At 44.9% G+C, this 21363-nt stretch overlaps 1 protein-coding gene across 1 annotated transcript in view; it reads right to left on the bottom strand.

The window, feature by feature from the left end:
- Positions 1–21363, bottom strand: part of LOC142785628 (uncharacterized) — a 38326-nt gene that overhangs the window by 14929 nt on the left and 2034 nt on the right. The window contains exons 6-10 of the mRNA XM_075883897.1: positions 20885–21008; positions 19245–19313; positions 17656–17725; positions 12250–12481; positions 11111–11184 (exon numbers count right to left, since the gene is read on the bottom strand). Coding sequence (XP_075740012.1) covers positions 11111–11184; positions 12250–12481; positions 17656–17725; positions 19245–19313; positions 20885–21008 — 569 coding nt within the window. The remainder of the gene's footprint in view (positions 1–11110; positions 11185–12249; positions 12482–17655; positions 17726–19244; positions 19314–20884; positions 21009–21363) is intronic.

Consider the following 21363-nt stretch of genomic DNA (forward strand, 5'->3'; position numbering starts at 1 on the left):
CTCTCGCCCATCACCTAGCCTTCGCAACTGCTTTGGGGTCATTGGAAAGAGAGCCCCTCATGCAGTGCCTCCCGCTGGGAATAATATAAATTAATTTTTTGTTCAGTTGTGTACAGATTCGTGGGGTGACGTCTTGAATTCATCGTGTTCAGAACGTTGGCAGTCACGCTGGCTCTTAAGTGATACGGTGTTTTGAGATAGCATGTCGCCATTCGTGGCGCTATAACCAATGAGGACACGTCACGATGACGCTGTTGCATAAATAGCGCTATGAGGTGGTGGCGGCATTGCTTCCAGCTATAGAGAAAGAGCATGAAGTAACAAATTTGACAGATGTATGATATTAGAGAGGGACACACGTCTATCGTGTCTGCGTGGAAGCTCTCGGAAGCACGTGTGATGCATGCAGCCCTGCCCCTCGGGGCGTCGCATCACGATCACTGTCTGAACTAAGGCGGACTGACAGCTCCCAATAAAAAGTATGCGTATGCACTGGCATTGAATGAAATAAAGGTGGCGTTGACCATCCATTTCTTTAAAAGAACTGACTATTTCATCGTACCTTTCTCTCACGATTTACAGTTGAAAAAAAGGATTACCACTCAGGGCTATGCCAGTCAGGCTTGTTACCAGCCACACGAGGTCCTTTAACTTTCACCTCAACCTAAGCAGACAATGCAGATAATGCAAATGATATTGTGGAAAGCTCTTCATCACAATTTTTATTCTGAAGGATAAAATAAAGTGCTACAAAGAAAACATGCTTGAAACAATGGTCAATAGGCTTTGCAGCAACTGTATGCCAGTAATTATCAGAAGTGGTAGAGTGTACAAATAATGTTCACACAGAACTGTCACTCACTGATGGTAAAATATAGTGATGTCATTTGATGTCTGACAAGGATACCACTGAACTCGAGGTTGTTAACACAAATACTTCCCACTGTAGAAAAACAAAACACTACGTTCAATGCCATGCTATGAGATGCGCTGCCAATCCTGTGATACTCATCTGTTACGCTTCTTGGTGATACGTTTTTCCTGCTGGTACGTCATTTTCAGCCAGTCTCATCATAGCTTTCAGCCAGTCTCATAGGACACAATGCATTGGGAACACCTGTGTTACACTGCAAATGTAGGAACTATCTGGTTTGACACCTCATAAAATGGCACTCTGCACTGGCCCACCCTGTAGTGCTCCACAGACTGGCTTTTCGGGACCCTAATATAGTTAAACCTGGATATAACGAAATTGATCGATTATCAGAAAAATTTCTTACGAGGAGATCGTTATAAGCAGGTTTGGTATAAAAACTCAAAAATTAATGCACAAATTTTTAAAAAGGGGAACGAACTGAAGGTAGAGCTAATCTAAAACACTTATTTAGCGGTAAGAAAGAACTGCATTATTATTGCGACAGTAAATATATGAAGACTCTCAGCAAGTTTTTGTCATTGCCGCCATGTTCCGCAACAAGTCCAGATTGATAACATGCCCCGGCGCACCGCAACTCTTACTATCGAGTAAAAGCGCGCGAGCACTGCTGAAGCAGAGATAAAATGAGCCAGCCCTTCTTTATCGTTTAGAGGGCGCATGTGATAACATCCCCTTGCGTGTTAGAACTGCCGTCGAATGCTCAAACAAAAAGGAAAGCACCCGTCTTGAACAAGCATGAAAGAACACGGGGGGGGGGGGGGGGGGGGGGTCACTCGAGTAGTGACAGTGAACTTTGATTTTAAGCGCGCATTCACGAGCAATACGAAGAGACTGTGTGGAAAGAGCACTTTGTCCTGGAGCGGCCTTATTTGCTTACACAAGCAATTTGTAGGAGTCCCAATATCGTATCCAAAAGATTTTGCTGCCAGCCTTACTTACTATAACAATAAAATTTGTTTTAACCACATTAATTGCATTGCATTGAAAGCGCCGTCGTGTTGTTACCAGAGCCAACTGGCTTATCGCAAAGGCTACGGACCCGCAAACTCGCAGCGCAAGACCGAAGCACCAGATTTGGGTGCACGTTAAAGAACACCAGGTGGTCGAAATTTTCGGAGCCCTCCACTACGCTGTTTCTCATAATCATATGGAGGTTTTGGGACGTTAAACCCCACAAGTCAATCAATCAAACTGAAGTTCGTGATGCGTCAACCTCCAAACATTTATTGTTATCACCATGGTCTTGGAGAGTTACATCAACGCCTAATCAGACATCACCTCGGTAATGGCGACTTGGCTGTCTACATTAGATTAAAAAAAGAGGACAAAAAGATGAACGTCGTTGGGGGCCACAAAATGTGCACGCAGTCAAACCATGCACGCGCACATGGCGTCGAAAACGAAACGTAAACAGACATAGATACCGTGGAAAACGCCCTCCATATGCAGCACGACCCCACATGTAACGCTAGGTAAAAACGTTGGCAAAAGTAGTTTTCGTTCTTTGCTTTTGGATTGGGGGGAGGGCACATCAGCGTATTCGCCCGCATCGACACGTGGGGTGCAGGCCCGCCTGCTGGCCTCGCGTACGCCCACACACAATAACGAGCACTCGCTCTGGCATGGGAGTCGGGGTTGCCACGTGCATGCGCCGCCGCTTCGTACTTCGGCGAGGCAACGACGTAAGATGCATGCTCTTGCCAAAATGACAAAATCCGAGGCACAATTCCTGATTTTCCGTGATGAAAATTCGTTATATCAAAGATGTCTCCCGCTGTTACTTTATTACATAGAGGTCGCAAACACATGTTCTATGGGGTAACAGCGGGAAATAGAAAAGCTTCGTTATACTGAGGAATTCGTTATACGGAGGTTTGTTATAAGCAGGTTTAACTGTAATGTTCCTGGTCAGTCTGTCTGAGTACGCCTGATTGGCTATGAAGAATAGGTATGCCGACTTATGAAGCTTGGCTCCGCTTGACAATGACATAAACCATACAATATGGTGGGGACAATACCCACCATATAGTATTTTCTAGTCCTGCAAACAAAAGCACGGACCTCCAAAATTTGTGTATGCCATATTGTAACGATGTTGAAGGACTCGGGGTATAATAAAACGTATTTATTAAAGGGCGAACCTGTGCCCACAACTCAAAGGGACTATGGTCGTAGCACGTTACAGTAGAACGGCAAGATGTCTTCTTCTTCTACTTCTTCAAGAAGAGTCCCAAGGGCGTGGCACACATCAGCAGGGGCCAGCTGGGTTCTCGTGCTATCATCATCGTCTCTGCGCAACACTAGACGGTGCCCATGTATGTCTCTGTGCGCGTGGTGATGGGCGCGTTGTTTGAATGCAGGCACTATGTCGTGGCATAATCCCCCTCCTCACACGCATCGTCCCGATGCGTCAGGCAATGAATAGATTCGTGGTAGGCGTAGGCGTCACTGGTCTTCCGGTGATCTCTCATAGTACGGCTTCATCCGGACTACATGTACAACCTCTGTAGGGTTGCGGCGTTTTGAGCTCCCGTGTATAGCGGATTTGACTTGGTAAGTTACATCGCTTACGCGATGGAGTACTTCGTAAGGCCCGAAGTAGTGGCTAAAAAGTTTTTCAGAAAGTCCGCGGCGACGCACTGGGGTCCATATCCATACTTTGTCACCTGGTTGAAAATGCGCTTCGGTAGGACGCTGATTGTACCGATAGGAGTCGATACGTTGTTGGCGGCGTATTCTGTCTGTATCTCGCCATCTGTCGTGCTTCCTCGGCTCTTTGCAGGAAGTCGTCTAGGCCAGGTGGATTGCTGCTTTTATCATTCAGTGGTAACATGGCATCCAGTGGAGTGGTGACTCTTCGGCCGAATACAAGTTCAAATGGTGTCACTCGCGTTGTTTCTTGAACGGCTGTATTATATGCGAACGTGATGTAGGGCAATATTTCATCCCACAGTTTATGTTCGACGTCGATATACATTGAAAGCATATCAGTCAGAGTTCTGTTCAAGCGCTCCGTTAGGCCATTTGTTTGAGGATGGTATGCTGTAGTTCTCTGGTCTGTGTGGGTCATTCGCATCAGACATTTCATTAGGTTTGCAGTAAAAGCTGGGCCACGATCTGTAATTACCACGCTGGGTGCACCATGTCTGAGGACTATGTTGTTGATGAAGAACTTGGCAACTTCAAGAGATGTTGCAGTGTACAGCGAGTCAGTCTCAGCATAGCGAGTGAGATAGTCTGTGGCTACGACTATCTACTTCTTGTGTGCAGTCGATGTCGGAAACGGGCCTAGGAGATCCATACCAACTTGTTGGAATGGGGCATGCGGTGGTTCTATTGGCTGGAGGAGGCCTGCAGGTTTCACGGATGGAGTTTTGCGTCTTTGACACTCACGGCAAGTTTTCACATAGCGCTGAACTGATGATAACAGTTTTGGCCAGTAGTATTTTAGGTGAATTCTGGCGAATGTACGGCTGACACCCATGTGCCCAGATGTTGGCTCATCATGACATGCGTGCAGAATCTCGTTTCGTAAAGGTGCAGGTACAACGAGTAAAAACTTGTCACCATGAGGCTTGAAGTTCCTCTTGTAAAGGACCCCTTCCCGAAGACAGAACGAAGGGAGCCCTCTGGATAAAGTGCGCGGGACTTTAACGTTGAGTCCTTGGAGACGCTGTATAAGCGGCAGCAAATCGGGGTCATTTTGTTGTTGTTCAGCGATTTCTGATGCCTGGACGACGCCTAGAAACGGGAAGTCTTCTTCCTCCGGCTCACTCGTCTCCACTGGTGCGCGTGACAGGCAGTCGGCATCGCTGTGCTTTTTCCCAGATTTGTATACCACAGTAACATCGTACTCTTGTAGCCTAAGGCTCCATCTTGCCAGTCGGCCAGAGGGATCCTTAACATTCGCCAGCCAACACAGGCAATGGTGGTCACTTACTGCTCGGAATGGTCTACCGTAGAGGTACGGCCGAAATTTACTTATGGCCCAAATGACCGCGAGACACTCTTTTTCGGTTGCAGAGTAATTTGTCTCAGCTTTCGAAAGCTTGCGGCTGGTATACGCTAGCACTTTTTCTTGGCCGTTTTGCCGCTGGACTAGAATGGCTCCGAGGCCGACGTTACTCGCATCAGTGTGAACTTCAGTTTCGGCAGTATCATCGAAGTGGGCGAGGATTGGAGAGGCTTGCAGGCGTGTTCTTAACTCATCAAATGCTTCCTGTTGTTCACTTTCCCACCTAAAGGGCACCTCGTCTTTTGCCAGATTAGTAAGTGGTTCAGCAATGTTCGAAAAATTTTCCACAAATCGCCGATAGTACGCACATAAACCCAGAAAGCGACGTACTGACTTCTTGTCTTTGGGTGTCGGGAACTTCGCGATGGCAGCTGTCTTTTCGGGATCTGGCCGAACGCCGTCGGAGCTGACGACGTGTCCGAGGAATCGGAAGCTCTTCAAAAGCGAAGTGGCATTTTTCTGGCTTGATGGTCAAGTCTGCTGAACGAATGGCTTCTAATACTGTGCGGAGTCGCTCTAGATGTTGGTCGAATGTAGCGGAAAATACGACAACGTCATCCAAGTACACCAAGCAGGACTGCCATTTCAGTCCCGCGAGGACAGCGCCCATCATTCTCTGAAACGTAGCTGGCGCTGTGCACAGACCGAATGGAAGCGCTTTAAATTCGTAGAGTCCGTCTGGGGTTATGAATGCCGTCTTTTCACGGTCGCGCTCATCCACCTCAATTTGCCAATATCCGCTCTTGAGATCAAGGGAGGAGAAGTATTTCGCACTCCGTAGTCGATCGAGTGTATCATCGATACGCGGCAGAGGGTATACATCCCGTTTCGTTACGCTGTTCAGTTTCCGATAGTCGACGCAGAATCGAAGGCTGTTATCTTTCTTTTTAACAAGCACTACGGGAGACGCCCATGGACTGCTGGAAGGCTGGATCACGTCATCTGAAAGCATCTCCTCCACTTGTTTCTTGACGACGTCTCTTTCCTTTTGCGATACTCGATATGGGTGTTGGTAAATCGGTCTCGTGGCTTCTTCTGTTATAATCCTGTGTTTTGCAATAGCCATTCGTCGCACCTTAGAGGACGTTGAAAAGCAGTCCGAAAACTCTTTTATAAGGGCAAACAATCGTTTCTTTTGATATTCTGGGAGCCTATGGTTGACATTAACCGATGCGTCGACGTTGCAGGTCTCTTGTGGAGTGGTTGGCGTTGTCGCTAAACTGCATAGTTCAGTCGCCATGCAGAACTCGTGGAAATAGGCGATAGCCATACCTTGCGCGATGTGCTGACATTCATTCCCAAAATTCGTAAGGAGGACAACTGAGCGGCCATTCGTTAAGTGAACAACACCCCTTGCCACGCAAATTCCTTTGTTTAAAAATAGCTCTACGTTTCCATCCGCTATTCCTTCGTGGTCACAAAATGCCTTATTTTCAACAAGCACCATTGCACTACAGCGAGGTGGCACTGTGACGTCATCATCAACAACGCGCAAAGCAGTAAGACGTCACTTTTCCGATTCCTCCACCGACATAGCTTGTTCTGTCGAAAACGTTACACTGGATCTGCGCAGATTAATTATGGCTCCATTGGCTTGCAGAAAATCCATTCCTAGTATAAGCTCCCTTGAACAGTCCGGCAGCACGATGAAGTCAGCAACGTAAGTAAAGCCTCTTATTTCGAGCCTTGAGGTGCATCTGCCGAGCGGTGTAATAGTGTGGCCACCTGCCGTGCGTATCTGTGCCCCACTCCATTTTGTTACAACCTTTTTCAGTTTCTTTGCCAATTTGTGACTCATTACCGAATAATCAGCGCCGGTGTCAACTAAAGCATTCAGCTCGTATCCGTCTATTTTCAACCGCAAATCTGAAGTAATCTTCGCACTGCTGCGCTTATCCTCTGTAAACATAGCATCGTCACCTTGAAACCGCAATGGAGGATCTTCGCAACTGTCGTTATCAGCGGCCTCACCTCCACAGGTCGCTTGCTTCAGTTTTCCTGGTGTGGGCTTGTAGAACGGTGCCCAGACCGTGCGGAAGAAGCACGTGGGCTTGGTGATCGGTAACGCCTGGGCGACGGCGATCTTGGCTGATGTTGGCGTGGAGTGAGTGGGCTCTGGCGCGCGGACAAGTACTCTTCGATCTCGGTTGGCCGTTCACCGTTTCGAGGGCATGGTGCGTACAACGGAAAGCCCCTTAATCCTGCCTGTCGGTAAGGGCAGAACCTATACAGGTGACCTGCTTCCCCACAATGGAAACACAAAGGCCTGCGCTCATGGTCATGCCAGATGTCACTTTTCCGGGACCTTTGATCCACGTAGCGAGCTACACCACGGGCTCGTGGCAGGTAGGTAGCCGTCGGTTCTAGTGGACGAGGTGCACTGCGTACCGTTTGTGGGCAAGGAGAGGCCATCGTAACTGCTGCATTGGTGTGCGCCGCGGGTTGTCTGAGTACTTCAGAGTACGTTGGTATGCGTTGGATCGGCTGTGGCACACGCTCCGGCTCACGTATCATCTGCCTCAGTTCATCTCGTACTACGTCGACTACAGACAGTGTTGCTCTAGTGTGAGGTGCTTGCAACTTGCTGAGCTCTTCCCTGATCACCGACCTGATGAGTTCTCGCAGAGCGTCCATGTCACTTCGCTGGCGTCCAGAGAAGACATTGGCAGGTGCATAGTTTATGTCTCGATTGTACTGTCGAGCCCGCTGTTCTAGCGTTTTCTCTATGGCTGTCGCTTCCGTATGAAACTCCGCAACTGTTCGTGGTGGGTTGCGGACGAGAACAGCGAATAGCTCTTGCTCCACCCCACGCATGAGGTGGCGTAGCTTCTTGTCTTCGGTCATATGGGTATCTGCGCGCTTGAACAGGCGGATCATGTCCTCGATATACATTGCGACACTTTCGTTGGTGAGTTGGTTCCTGGATTCGAGCGCAGCCTGCACCTTTTCTTTGCGATCCGCGCTGGCATAAGTCGCCAGAGCTTGTCGCCGAAATTCATCCCAGGTCGTAAAGGAGGTTTCATGGTTTTCATACCACGTCTTTGCGAAGTCCTCCAAAGCAAAGTATACGCGGCGGAGCTTCTCTCTCTCGTCCCAACCGTTCAAACGTGCCACTCTCTCAAAGAGGTTCAGCCAATCTTCTACGTCTTCATACGAGTCGCCATGAAATACTGGTGGCTGGTGAGGCTGATTTATCACCACTTGGGCTGGTGTTACATGACTTGTCATGGTGGCGGCGTCCATTGACTGAGTTCCCCTTGGCGTAAAGTGGAGTGGGCTGAATTCTGGTGAATCACCTCGAAGACGGCGACTGGTCCTCTGATGCACAGGTGTCGGCTCCGCAGTATCAACTGGCTGGTGGTCGGGGCTACGCTGTCTTGCGTTCGTAGGGCTTTGATTCATTACCCAGCACGTCCACCAGAAATGTAACGATGTTGAAGGACTCGGGGTATAATAAAACGTATTTATTAAAGGGCGAACCTGTGCCCACAACTCAAAGGGACTATGGTCGTAGCACGTTACAGTAGAACGGCAAGATGTCTTTTTCTTCTACTTCTTCAAGAAGAGTCCCAAGCGCGTGGCACACATCAGCAGGGGCCAGCTGGGTTCTCGTGCTATCATCATCGTCTCTGCGCAACACTAGACGGCGCCCATGTATGTCTCTGTGCGCGTGGTGATGGGCGCGTTGTTTGAATGCAGGCACTATGTCGTGGCAATATTAGCAAGGTGTCTATGATGTCACTTAATCTTATGCGCATTATTATAAAACGCAAAGCCTCCGAAACCAGTTTGGCTGCATAGTCGAGTTGCCGAACACTTATTATTGTCCATGCTTCCCGTGGTATTTTTGTACTGTCTCCTTACTTCTGAATCGTCACGATGATCATGCAAGCGTGCTTTATGTGGTTAATTCTTTAATGCTTCTAACTGTTGGGGCCAAAACAATCACATACCATTACGTCTCTGCGGGGAACACCATTCTCGTCCTCACCGACCAGACCGTGGCTGAGTGTGCAACAGCGCAAAGCAGTGCAAGGAGGAGGAGCAGTATTATCAGAAGATTGCTTGCAGAGGTACTTCCACATTTGCAAGGTGTTTGGGCATAATCAAAGCTCTGGTATTTGCAAGCCATACTGATCTGACACTGCGGTAACTGTACTAGAAAAGAGGGCCAAGAAAGTTACCACTCACAGATGGGAGTGCCTCTGGCAAAAATTTCACACAAAAAAGCATCACCGCATATGGTCACTTGAGAATACCAGCCCAGGTATCAGAGCTCACATCATCAGATGTTTACTTGGGTTTACTTAGGAGTTTAGCTGATTTATTCAGAGTAAATGTATGCACAAGTGATCATGACGAGACCCATACTGTACTGCAGGCATCTAATTTGCATAAAATAGTTAGTCTCTCAAGTCAGTCATTCACAACTAGCCAGACTTATCTCTTAACACTGCAGCTGTTCATCTCGCGGCAATCGACTTTAAAAATTGCACCAGCCAACAGTAGCCAGACTTATCTCTTAACACTGCAGCTGTTCATCTCGCGGCAATCGACTTTAAAAATTGCACCAGCCAACAGTGCAAAAGTTTTTTACATGCCCAAAGTAACCAAATAAAGATTGTGTGCACTTCACTGCAACTGTCATTTTTAAATTTTGTCTTTTTTCTGAACTTTTGCATTTCCTGGTTCCTATTTTTCATTTCATATAGTTCCCTGAAAAACATATCAGCAGAGGTTTCGCTGAAAAACATTCAAATTATTGTACAGAATGCAGCATCATTTGTACAGAATGCAGCATCATCAGCGTGAACTTTCTTACAGCTTGAATGCGCGTAGAAAAAAGCACAAATGCCTATGTAGTTTCAAGAATGCAATTTAAAACTACACTCAAATGTCATTATAATGAAGTCACACCTGCCACGAAAATGCTTCGTACCAAGCGAAAATTCATTATAAACCTGTATTCGTAAAATATATGACAAAGCTTTTTGTGCTCGTCCCTGTATCTTCTTTTTTGTAGTCACTTGTTTACATTTGTGCACACCAGTTTACCAAAAACAAAACTATTCTTCACTTACTTCGTTATAACCAATAATTCACTTTATCTGCGTTTGTTATATCAAGGTATGAGTACAGTATGCTGTGTTAAATAACACCCAACTTTGATCGGCAATTTGCATACCTACATTGCAAGTACAAAGGCTTCATTGAAGCGAATTGATGTAGCAGCCGGTCACTACTGTTTTTTTTTTTTTTTTGACACAAAAGTGTTTTATGTCGGGGTCCACCACGGCTCCACTGACATTGAAAGTGACGTTCAAAAATATATCACCAAAGTGACGTTGAAAAATACACGCTAAGAGATAGCAAAGAAAAAATCAGAAAGCAAACATCCGTCGCGTGGAATCGAACCAGCAATTTTTTTCGATTCTCAGTGCGCAGCGCTAACCACTACGCCACAAAGCGTACGTTGTCTAGAGTGCTGATGGCAAGCCATTTATATACACCATACACCGTTTGGCAGTCCTCAAAGCTTGGAAACTATAGCGCGTTTTCATTATCAGATGCAAGATAGCACGCTCTCAAAGTCGCCGCTTCCATAATGCGCTGCCCCCCATCCCTCCTTCCCCCAGCCCCTGGGAGCGTGGTCTTTCCTGCACACGCACTTATCAGACTCATAACTTAAAGAGGACGAAGATCACTTCACAAGCTGCCACTGCCCAATTACAAAATGAGCGCCATGCTGATACATGACGCAGGAAGGATTGTGGCAGTTGTTAGTCCGCACTCGTCCTGTGTATGCTAATTTCACGCATGCTTTCTGCTCGAGGTGTGTGCTGCAAGTGTCGAGCTGCTTGCCATTCCTAACGTGACTTTCAGTTTGTTGCTGTTGTGAAACAATGCACTATAAACGCTGCCTCTGGAGAGACATGTTTCACTTTCGTGTTATATCAATTCCTCTATAGGGGGACCAGTCACGTTTTTTTTTTTTTTTTAAGTACATTTCGTGTGACTGTTTTACAATTACAATTTCTACTTATGCACAAACAACATACTAGATTTTATCACTACAGTTCACCGTCTAGCAAGCATGGTCTGTATCGTGTTGGTCCCTTTAATTATGTACAGTACTATATTAACCACATAACCCTTACCACTTGTGGCATTTTCTGAACTGGGGGGTGTCGTTGTTGACTGCGTTACTTCATCTTCTTCATCTTCCGAGTCACTGAAATACCAAAACAATGAAGACTCAGTGATTTCATGCTTCTGAAACTTCTCAAACAATGAAATTTTGAGCCTAGTAAATCAGATTTTACAATTTTACCTATGATTTCTTTTTTTGGTGAGGGGCAGTTGGTGTGTTAATTTTGACTAAATCATAAGCTTCAGTGAGTTTTCAGATTTCAGTGTGTCTCACTTCAGATTTCAGACTTTATTGTGTTTCAGACAGTGTGTTTTCAGAAAAAGTCCTTCCAAAAAGAGATGTCTTTTGTGTGGAATTCCAACGGCAGAGTCAGAGTGGCCGATGGACTCTGCAAGCGAGTGCTCAATTACGGCATAAAGCAACGCCTCCAAATTTGCGATTGGAACACAATCTGGCTGCCGGAACAAGCATGGAGAGCAAGCTGGAAGAGGAAGTCTTTGTGGTGCTTAGAATGCCTTGCGCATAGTTATTTCATTCCCCTAATTTCACAGTCAAATTTTGTTGAACTACCACTTGTACACGGTAGCTTCAGTGTCGCTATCACTATCCGATGCACTGGAGCTTTCTGGTTCGGAGCTGTCGCCAACTTTCCCAGTCAGCTATGTCATCCACCATTGCTGCCAAGACACGAGACATCGGCAGCACCCCCAAGTGGGCAAATGCGTTAAACAGAGTACGCCACACCGACTTCCTGTCCACTCCACTGATTTTGGTGGACCAACTTTGCCCGCTCCTCGGAGTCACTCCCACTATGAATATACTCCGACTTTTTCATTAGAACACTTGCCTCCCACTCTTACTCTACCACTGAAACACACTTGCCCCAAAATGAGCACGAAGACTTGCTCCAACTTTGTCATTGGAAATCAACATTAAAAACAAGCAAGGACTGCAAGCAAGTTTGTGAATGCACCAAGCCCAATATAAGAATATTTTCACGAGAAGATACACAAAAAAAAATAATACCATCTCTTTAACATGAAACATGACACCTGCCACAAAATCTACTGCTAAAATGGTAAACAACATCACCTGAACAGTGCTAAGCAACCACAACTCCCAGAACTAAGACTGCAGTTGGCGCACCTGATGACGTGTTTCCGCGATGGCTTCTTTCTTGTCACGGAGGACACCTCTAAAGAAGCTGGCACCTCCGTCTTGATTCGCTTATTCTTGGGCGTGGACTTGTCGCTCGGACTTTTGTCGACACTCTTCCTCTTCGTTGCCTCGCCACTGGAAGGTGTACCTTTTGGTGTCACTTTGCTGTCGCCTGCATCCTTCTCTGCGGTTGGTGTCGACTTCGATGATGCACTAGCAGCTGAAAGAGGACACCCTCTTTGTATACCGTTCGGAGGGACAAAATTGAAGTCGCATTTATATTTTGGTGTAACATAACGTAAAGCAGAATGAAGTAAGAACAGTAGAGAGCATACCTCTAGCAGCCCCTTTTTACTAGCTATGGTTTTGAGTTCATTGATGTCATAATAAACTTGAAAAACTAGCTTTGCAATATGAAGTCACTGTATTCAAATGCTTCTTTATGTAGTTCAATGGGTGGCATTGGTGGGCACAATAAAATTTCCGCAAATTCACTTTTCAATGCTGCTTGTAGCCACAAAGCATTTTTGAAAATGGAGTGATGCTGCCTGAGTATAACACATCAAAACATGGTTTACCACAGCATAGACCTTATGCCCAAACTTTCTGTCTATGCTGTGGTAAACACAGCATGGACAGAAAGTTTGGGCGTGATACCTATGCTGTGGTAATCAATGTCCGGTGTCATCCTGAGGTATTATCCTCAGGCAGCCCACAGCATAGACAGAAAGTTAGGTGAGCCGATAAGATTAAAAAGTTTGCAGGCATAATGCGGCAACGGAAAGCACAAGACCGGGTTGATTGGCGGATTATTGGAGAGGCCTTTGCCCTGCCAGTGGGTGTAGTCAGGCTGATGATAATGAGACATAGGGCCCCAGCTAAGTCTTGCCAGAGTTAAAAAACATGCAGACGCTCTTCGTGAAAACACGGTCAAGTGCATGTTATTGACCATTTCATAGATTAAGATACACTATTTTTTGTGTCTCGATTACTTGCATAATTGGGCAAGATTAGTTAACTAACTTCTAAAGCAATAAATCTAGGCCAAAACCTCAATTAAAAAGCTATAGATGGGTTTGCAAAACATCCGAGTAGACAGTTTCTTACTTTTTATGTAGCAAGTATCTGCATTCTTCTATTTTTTGTAAAATCTCGTAAAATACAAAAAAACACCAAATACCATGCTCATTTTCGCACAGTGACTGCCATGCTTCCTAACATTCAGTCTACAATTCATGCAAATAGCACCTTACACTTGTTCATGACTGATAAGCAGACACAGTGGATATCTCTTGTGCTACTACAAGCAAAAGGTGTGCCATCACTATCACTGTCATTGTCCTGGTGCTACCATCATCATTACCACCATCACTACCACAATTATTATCACTGTACTATTATCAGCCACTACCACCGTCATCCCGCCACCTTTGAAGGGGAGGCACACCTAGCTAAACGCTGCAGTCATTAGCAGGCAAAATGCTTGGTTGCAAGGTAATGCAAGTGAGTATGTCACATGGTATTTTTTGCCTTTCACAGGCAAATAGAAGAAGTAGAAAAACCCTGACACTTCATGTATTGAAGGTTAGAAGCTGTCTAATCAAACTACAATTTCCTAGCTGAAATTTTTTTCCCAGCTTTGCCACTTGATAGGTTAGTGAATTAATCTTGTCAAATGAGGCAGTTGAGCAGAACACAAAAACTAGTTCAATGTACTATATGCTATAGTCAGAAACATGCATTTATTGGCAATATCATAAATTTTGTCAGCATATTTTTAAACTCTAGTTGTAGTTAGCTTGGACACCCTGTAAAATTAATACAATTAAGCTAGTATTAGGTTAAAAAAACTACTTAAATGCCCTGCCAACTGTTTCAAAACTGAAAGATGTCGGTATCCCTCTTTTACTCTTCTTTTTTGTCTTTTGCTTCATGTCATAATGTGAACCTTCTGCATCTGCCGATTGTAAATATTTCCCTCACATACTCCAAACTTCATGTGTGCTGTCAAATTTTGATGTGGCTCCACGAACTAGATTGTTTTCTGAACGATACGATGAACTGTTGTCCTACCCCACTCATTTTCACACAAAGTTAGAAAAAAAAAGCAGTGCTGAGCTCACATAATTTCTTATGGTAATAAAAATGTTAACTGTTGCCACCCCTTGAAACGATTCTGATAGCAAACAAAGCAATGCCAATCAATCAAGCCAGATGTTTTTTTTTTGTCTAAGGGGTACCACCAGACCTGTATGCATGTGTCTGCGCATGTGTTCATAGACATGCCTATATGAACACACAAAATGTAAACATTCTCGAAACAACCCCCCTCCCCCCCCACTAATCGCCACTCCCTATGGCTATGCTAATAATGATGGTGAGGGCACGTGAGTTGGTTCGATTCAGTTGGCCATGGTTGCCACACTGTCACAGCTTTTCTACGAATTAAGCTTTTCTGTCTATATTATACACAGATCTCCTTTCATTGCTATACATTGAAAAAAAAAATGAGTGTCAGGAACGACAAAAAAAAAAATGGCCGAAGAAAAAAATGAACAGAACGCAAGCAATAGAAGAAACAGGAAAATGAAAAAGAGTCGCCTGACTCTTCACCTCGGTGAGCTGCCATCTTTGTGCTCCGGTCATTCAGCTAGCAAGCGGTGCAGCCAGTGGCCGGGACAGGTCAACGTCATGCCGCTGACCTTGAATGGGCCCGGGCTTGCAGGCACCTGTCTGTCACATCAATGGGGCACGGGCCAGAGGGGCCGGGAATGGGCCCGGAGTACTAGCCGGCACCAGTTGAACACCAGATGGGAACGACGTTTCCATGCCTTCGCCTCTTTTGCGGAGCATTCTTTTACATCAGCGTGGACACAAGTACCGACGGACGTGGTGAGCGATTAGAGATGCCCGTGGGACTTAGCCATGCTAGAACTTGTTAACTATTGTGTTTAGGAGACCTAGTTGTTTCTAGATAGCTTTAGTCTTTCGTGTGTACTTGTTTACGACTGTGTGCGTGCAATGAAGTGTGTTCTCACACCACATGGTATCGCCTTCATGTTTTATTCTCGCTAACTCAAACAAAATGGGCCGGACGAAATATCAACATTGTGACAACAATGACCTGCCACTTTTCCGAGTTTTTGCTGTGCAGAAACTTTTCTAACCATGACAAGGACACCACAGTGCACATCACCAACTATTCAGTGGACGTCATCAAGACTTCATCGCACCAACACGTGCAATACTTTGATGCTTTAGCGACATAACACATCAATATCACAGAAACAGTGAGTGAGCATACAAGACTACAACAACTGAAGTTTTATCTAACAACACTTTCAGAAAAAAAATTGCTTAAATATATTATGTTGGGTTGCTCTGACCTACACGTCCTTACCAAGTTCAGCCCAAACACACTCAATCAACTATGAACACCGTAAGAAAGAAATGCCACGCCTGCGCGGAAAGCGCAGCACAGTCACAGCGAAAGCTAGAAGAGCAGCATTTCAGAGCCTTTTCTAAACACTCGTTGGGTAACTACTGCACGCACACTTGCTTGATATGCACTACGGCATTAATAATAAAATTTTTGGGTAGTAGCCCGGCATTGGCTATGCTAACTTTGTCATTCTTTTGAGAAGCGTGGTATCCGCTAAAAACACGCAAGGAACTTTTTGCCAACTGTTCATGCAGTGGCTGACGACAATAAGGAATTATGGCTCAAGTGGATATGTGCCACAGTCGCTAGGTGAACAAGAACAAGCTTTTGTAATGAGTTTGATCATTGGACAACCCACTCATTACGCTATTCGCATTGTGCAACGGCCGGTTGTTCTTTCGTTGTTTTAAAATACTTTATAAGTCGTATTAATGCGATTGCTTTTCCCGACATCGAGCCTGCCTAAGGTGAATTTGCCAACAAGTCCCAAGCACCAGCGTGGCTTAGTTGTAGAATATTGGGCTCGCTGACGACCAGTAGACCCGGGTTCGAGCCTCATTGTGTCATATTGGTACTAGGTTTTTTTTTCTAATTTTGCACAATGTGGCTACGGACACCGGCAGGGACGGTGGACAACTGCCCGTGACCCGAGTTCCGATTTCATAACAGCTTTCACTGTAAAACAGATGTGTCTAGTGCGAATAAGCTTTCACTATGCCTAAAGAAACTACCTGATAGTTATGTACATTAGACCACATAGCACCTAAAAGTTCACAACCAGCTTGGTGCGTTTTATTTGAGCCGGCGGGACTGATATATGAAGGCGACACAGTGTGGCACAAAAACACACTTCATTGCACACATAAACAAGTACACGCAAAAGACTAAAGCTATTTATAAACAACTAGGTCTCCAAAACACAATATAACAAGTCCTAGTACAGCAAAGTCCTTTGTGCATCTCCCCACATCGCTCACCACGTCTGCCAATCCTGGCGTCCACGCTGGTGTGAAAGGACACTCCGCAAACGACGCAAGGCGTATGGACGTCGTTCCCATCCGGTGTTGGACTAGTACCAGCAGGTACTCCGGGCACGTCCTAGGCCCTTCTGGCCCATGCATCGTTGATGTGACAGACAGGTGCCTGCAAGCCCGAGCTCGTTCAAGGTAAGCGGCGTGATGCTGCCCTGTCCTGGCCACTCGGTACACCGCCCACCAGTTGAATGACCGGAGCACGAAGACAGCCGCTTGCTGAAGTGAGGACTCGGGCGGCTCTCGAAGCGCTGCAGTCCTGGGGCAGGACACAGGCCGCATCAATTATCCATCTTCTCCTCCGTCGTTCTGGCCAACGTTCTCCTCTGCACGTGGCCGCCTTCCAATCTCATGCCCGCGCGCCTCTCTTTCATCTTGCAATTTTTTTCTATTGCTCGCATTCCGTACATTTTTCTTTTTCTCTTCTTCGGCCATTTTCCTTGTCATCCCTGACACAAACCTATTTTCCAGCTTTTACAGTAGGTGTTTCTTGATTATTTGAAGGTCAGATATGATAACCATTTTTGTATGCAATAGTGCATTATGAAACCCAGCATGACAACACTTGACAGCAGCAATCGTGAGCGAATGAACTTGACACTACTACCGCAGCACCAGATGACAACTGAAGCACTCAATCGGCAAATAATTTGCAAATTATGAACGGCCTTTTTTTTTTTCACATATACAAACATTGCTTGCACCCCGATGAGCCAGGTAACTCAAAGAGTCAACCAGCATAACAAATAAAAACGCACAATGGAATACACGACGATTTTTTTTCAAATACCTAAGCCTTGTTTTGTACTGTAAACATTAGGCACATATTGTAACTACTAGGCAAATTCAAAGGAGGTCAAAACACAACACACCTTTAACACAGGAACCACACACAAAACGGGCCAAGAGAACAATTCTTACCTCCAGTTCGAGCCTTGCCGAAGGCAGTCGCCAGGTTGTTCTGCTTAGGCTTTGATTTGGCTGAGCCCTTCTGCAAACACAGTGTTGACAAGAGAACATTTGGAATGGTGGCAAACGATCAAAATAAGATACGCAGCAGTCGTGAGCTACAAGCCGTAGTGAAAAACCTCGCTGTGCAATTGTAAAGACACAGAACCAAAAATGCAACAGGAGAGTTTGTAATCTGTCTGGGGCAGCTACAGTTAGCGGCTCTCACACAACTATGGCATCCTGAGAGTTAGCTTTACCTTAGTGTATACACAGTCATGCATACCATTCAGCATACCACAAATCTTCTGAGTGATGTGACTAAAGGCCCAACCTGTCGGTACACTGTGCAAACGTTCTCACTGGCAACCTTGGTACTCATTTTACGAAAGCAAACTTTTCCTATTTGCTAATGTCATGATAGTATCGAAAATAAAGCCGTTCCCTTCATTTAGACGAAGCTGATGAAGTTTAGCTGAGATGCTTCATGTGCTTTTTTTTTACTTTGTGCTAACAGATTTTTTGTTCGATTTGACAATTGTTAGAATACTGTCGCTTTCTTTTTTTTTTTCTTGAAAGTGCGTGTACAAAGATATTCATAAGTTTGTTTACCATTTTTCTGTTGAGTTCACCTGTAATGTACTACGCTGCCAAGATCTTGAAGAAAGATCGCAGTATCTATAAATAAATAAACTAATCAAATAATTTATAGGGTTTTACATGACCAAACCGCGGTATGTTTGTAAAGCATGACTCAGTGGAAATTCCTGATTATTATCCGCCTCATGGGGTTTTTCAACTTTTACATAAACCGAAGTACACCAGAGTTTTGTAATTTGGTGCCACAGAAATGAGAGGGTCATGGTTCGGAATCAACCTCGCTCATGCATAGCAGTACAACACCTGAGTCGCAAACCTAACACTGCCCGTCTTCATTTTGATTCCACTGACATTTCTTCATTATCCCAACATAGTAGAACTGGTTAGCAGCACCTACATCAGTTAATACTGCACTGCTACCATTTGAAGAATATGTGGAGTTCTACGCCCCAAACCACGATATAACTATGAGAGACACCAGCAGTGAATGGCCTCAGAAATTTCAACCGTCTGGTGTTCTTTCAAGCTTCTGGCGCGCAATGACATAGCACTGTACACAGGCCTCTGCCACTTCGCCTCTATCGAACTTTGGGTTAGCAGCCGAACACTGTAACCATTCTTCCATCGAGGTGGAAAAATTTAAACAATATAAAGGCCCGGTAGCACGTGCTTTTAACAATGCATCTGAGTGGTGCCGGCATAAAATTAAAGAACAAATGCTACCCGAGGTAAGAAGAAGGAAATCTTAAAAAATACAAGGAATGCTGCCCTTATATTTTTGTTTACTCAGAAGACATGATTTAGTCCACAAAAGTGGTTTCTTAATTACCTGAATTGTTCGCTACAATACCTGTCCGCTGCAATATTGCTACAACACCACAGTCACAAACTGCAAGTCGTGTACAAAATCCTGGCTATACAAAGAATAGCGTGGAAACAATGCAGCAAGGTGTTCCTCTTACTGATGTTGGCGTAGGTTTATCCTTCTCTGTCTTGACCGGCTCACTTTTCGTTGGCACCGGCTTGGAGTCCTGCAGCAGACATTGACAGCCGTATTCTTAGTAAGCCGTATTCTTAGTAAGCAATATTCTTAATAAGCACACAGCATTATACTCCAATATGTGGACTCAAGAAAAAGTACAACTTTGACCCACACAAGATCGCATAATGTAAAGAAGTGTCACAAACAAACAGCAGCGATAGTCGAACATTCAACAGCACAAAGCTTCGTTTCAGGTCAACCGATTGGCACAAAAGTAAGGTTCAATGAACAGAAAGCAAAATGCGAAACAAAAATGCAAGATAATAGAAAATTGCAGCATAACGACTGCCTTCTAACTGGTGTTTACTGCAGAGAATTATTTCTAATTAGTGCATTTTGTTCTGGCATGTACACCTGTGCAATAACAAAAAAAAATAGATAGTCAAGGCAGTAAATAAAGCTATTTTTTAAGAAAAGCCACCGCGTGTGTAAAAACGTCAATAGAGGACTCACTGATGCAGCCACCTAATCTGTTAGACTCTGTCATTGCAAGGACAACACATACTAAGAATTACACAGGGTTGGTGAGACCCAGTATCTGGAGGGCTTAAGACAGCTCCGTGTGTTCTTGAAAGATTTTAAGCACCTTTCTCACGGTCAGAATCGAGAATGCACATATTTAACAAATAATAAAAAATTCAATACATCACAGATTAGGCATTGGAGATACTCTAATGAATGGCTTTGAAAAGTTTGTTTTCTTTAGCAGTGTTCACCGTTATATTTAGATGTCCTTGAACAAGCGACTTGTGAGTCTGAAAGGGCAAATTTTTTACAAAAAGAAATGTTGATCCACATGATCTTTTTTTTTATTATTATTATGCTGACACCTGTCGTCACTGACCTGCAAACTAACTCACTCAGCTTCAAATCTCTTTGCCAAAAATTTTAGTACGCATGATCACACAATAAAAAAGCGGTGTGATCATGCGAGTAAATACTGTGTTAGTGCTTATACAGTAGAGTAGACTCTCAGTAAACGGAACCTGAAGGGATCGGAAAAATATGTTCCACCTAACCGTTTACTCAGAGGTGAACATGGGTGCAGAATGCAAGCCCAAAACCAAGCATTGCACAGGCAATAGTTTCGTTTAAGCAGTAGTTCAATTTAACAAATTTTCATTTACTGAGAGTGTAATGTAGTGTATTTTGGAACACACCTGCCTACAGCAGCTTATGAACAGAGAAAACAATCAATGATCAACAACTTTCTTAGATGGCTCACTGGATGTGGTAGCTCCTGGGAGAGCGCACCGCATGTACTCCTGACAACCTAGTCAAGGGACTTCTCCAGCATCACCTACCCTTGCCACCATACACCTTTCTTGCTATTTATGACGACATGCTGCAAGACCATTTCGTTGAATGCCTAAACAAGATGCACAAAGCTGCCAGTGAATGTAAAATTTGCTTTTTTTAGTTTGTTTGCACAGTGCTCGCGACAGTATAGTACCTACACATATCTGCTATGAAGTGTGGCATTAGCTGGTTAAATCCAGCTTTTTTTTTTTTTCCACTGAAATAATGCGCATGTCTGAAGGCTCTAAGGGTCTCGCTCACCTGTGCACGAGAAGGAGGCTTTGCAGGGGAAACAGCTTTTCTTTCTGCCACAGTTGAGATTCCATTGAGACCCTTTCTAGCGCCTCGCGTCCTCTGCGCTGCTTCGCAGTAAATGGGGCACACACTGCAGGAACATAGTCGACAGGTTAAGCGACACAGGGAGCATAGTTACAAGGATTGCCACTGGTGGCAGAATTGCCTAACCTAGAATGCCACGCTTTTAAATGGCACACTGGGAAGTTCGTCCGAATCTCTAAAGGCGTAAGCAGTTATTGCACACAATTTCTGGGATCCTCTGGCAATTCTGGTGTAAGCAGGCCTGACAAGATGCACCACCATTGAAAAATCCAGTTGCTGGCTGACGCTCTATTTGAAGATGTTTGCAGGAAACCAGACATTGCTCTGTATACTAGTCTTTTCTTTATGTTAGCACTCCCATTAACTAAACTTACGGTCTTTGGAGAATGTGTACCACAAGA

This window comes from Rhipicephalus microplus, chromosome 2, assembly GCF_043290135.1.
Source record: "Rhipicephalus microplus isolate Deutch F79 chromosome 2, USDA_Rmic, whole genome shotgun sequence".
NCBI classification, from domain to species: domain Eukaryota; kingdom Metazoa; phylum Arthropoda; class Arachnida; order Ixodida; family Ixodidae; genus Rhipicephalus; species Rhipicephalus microplus.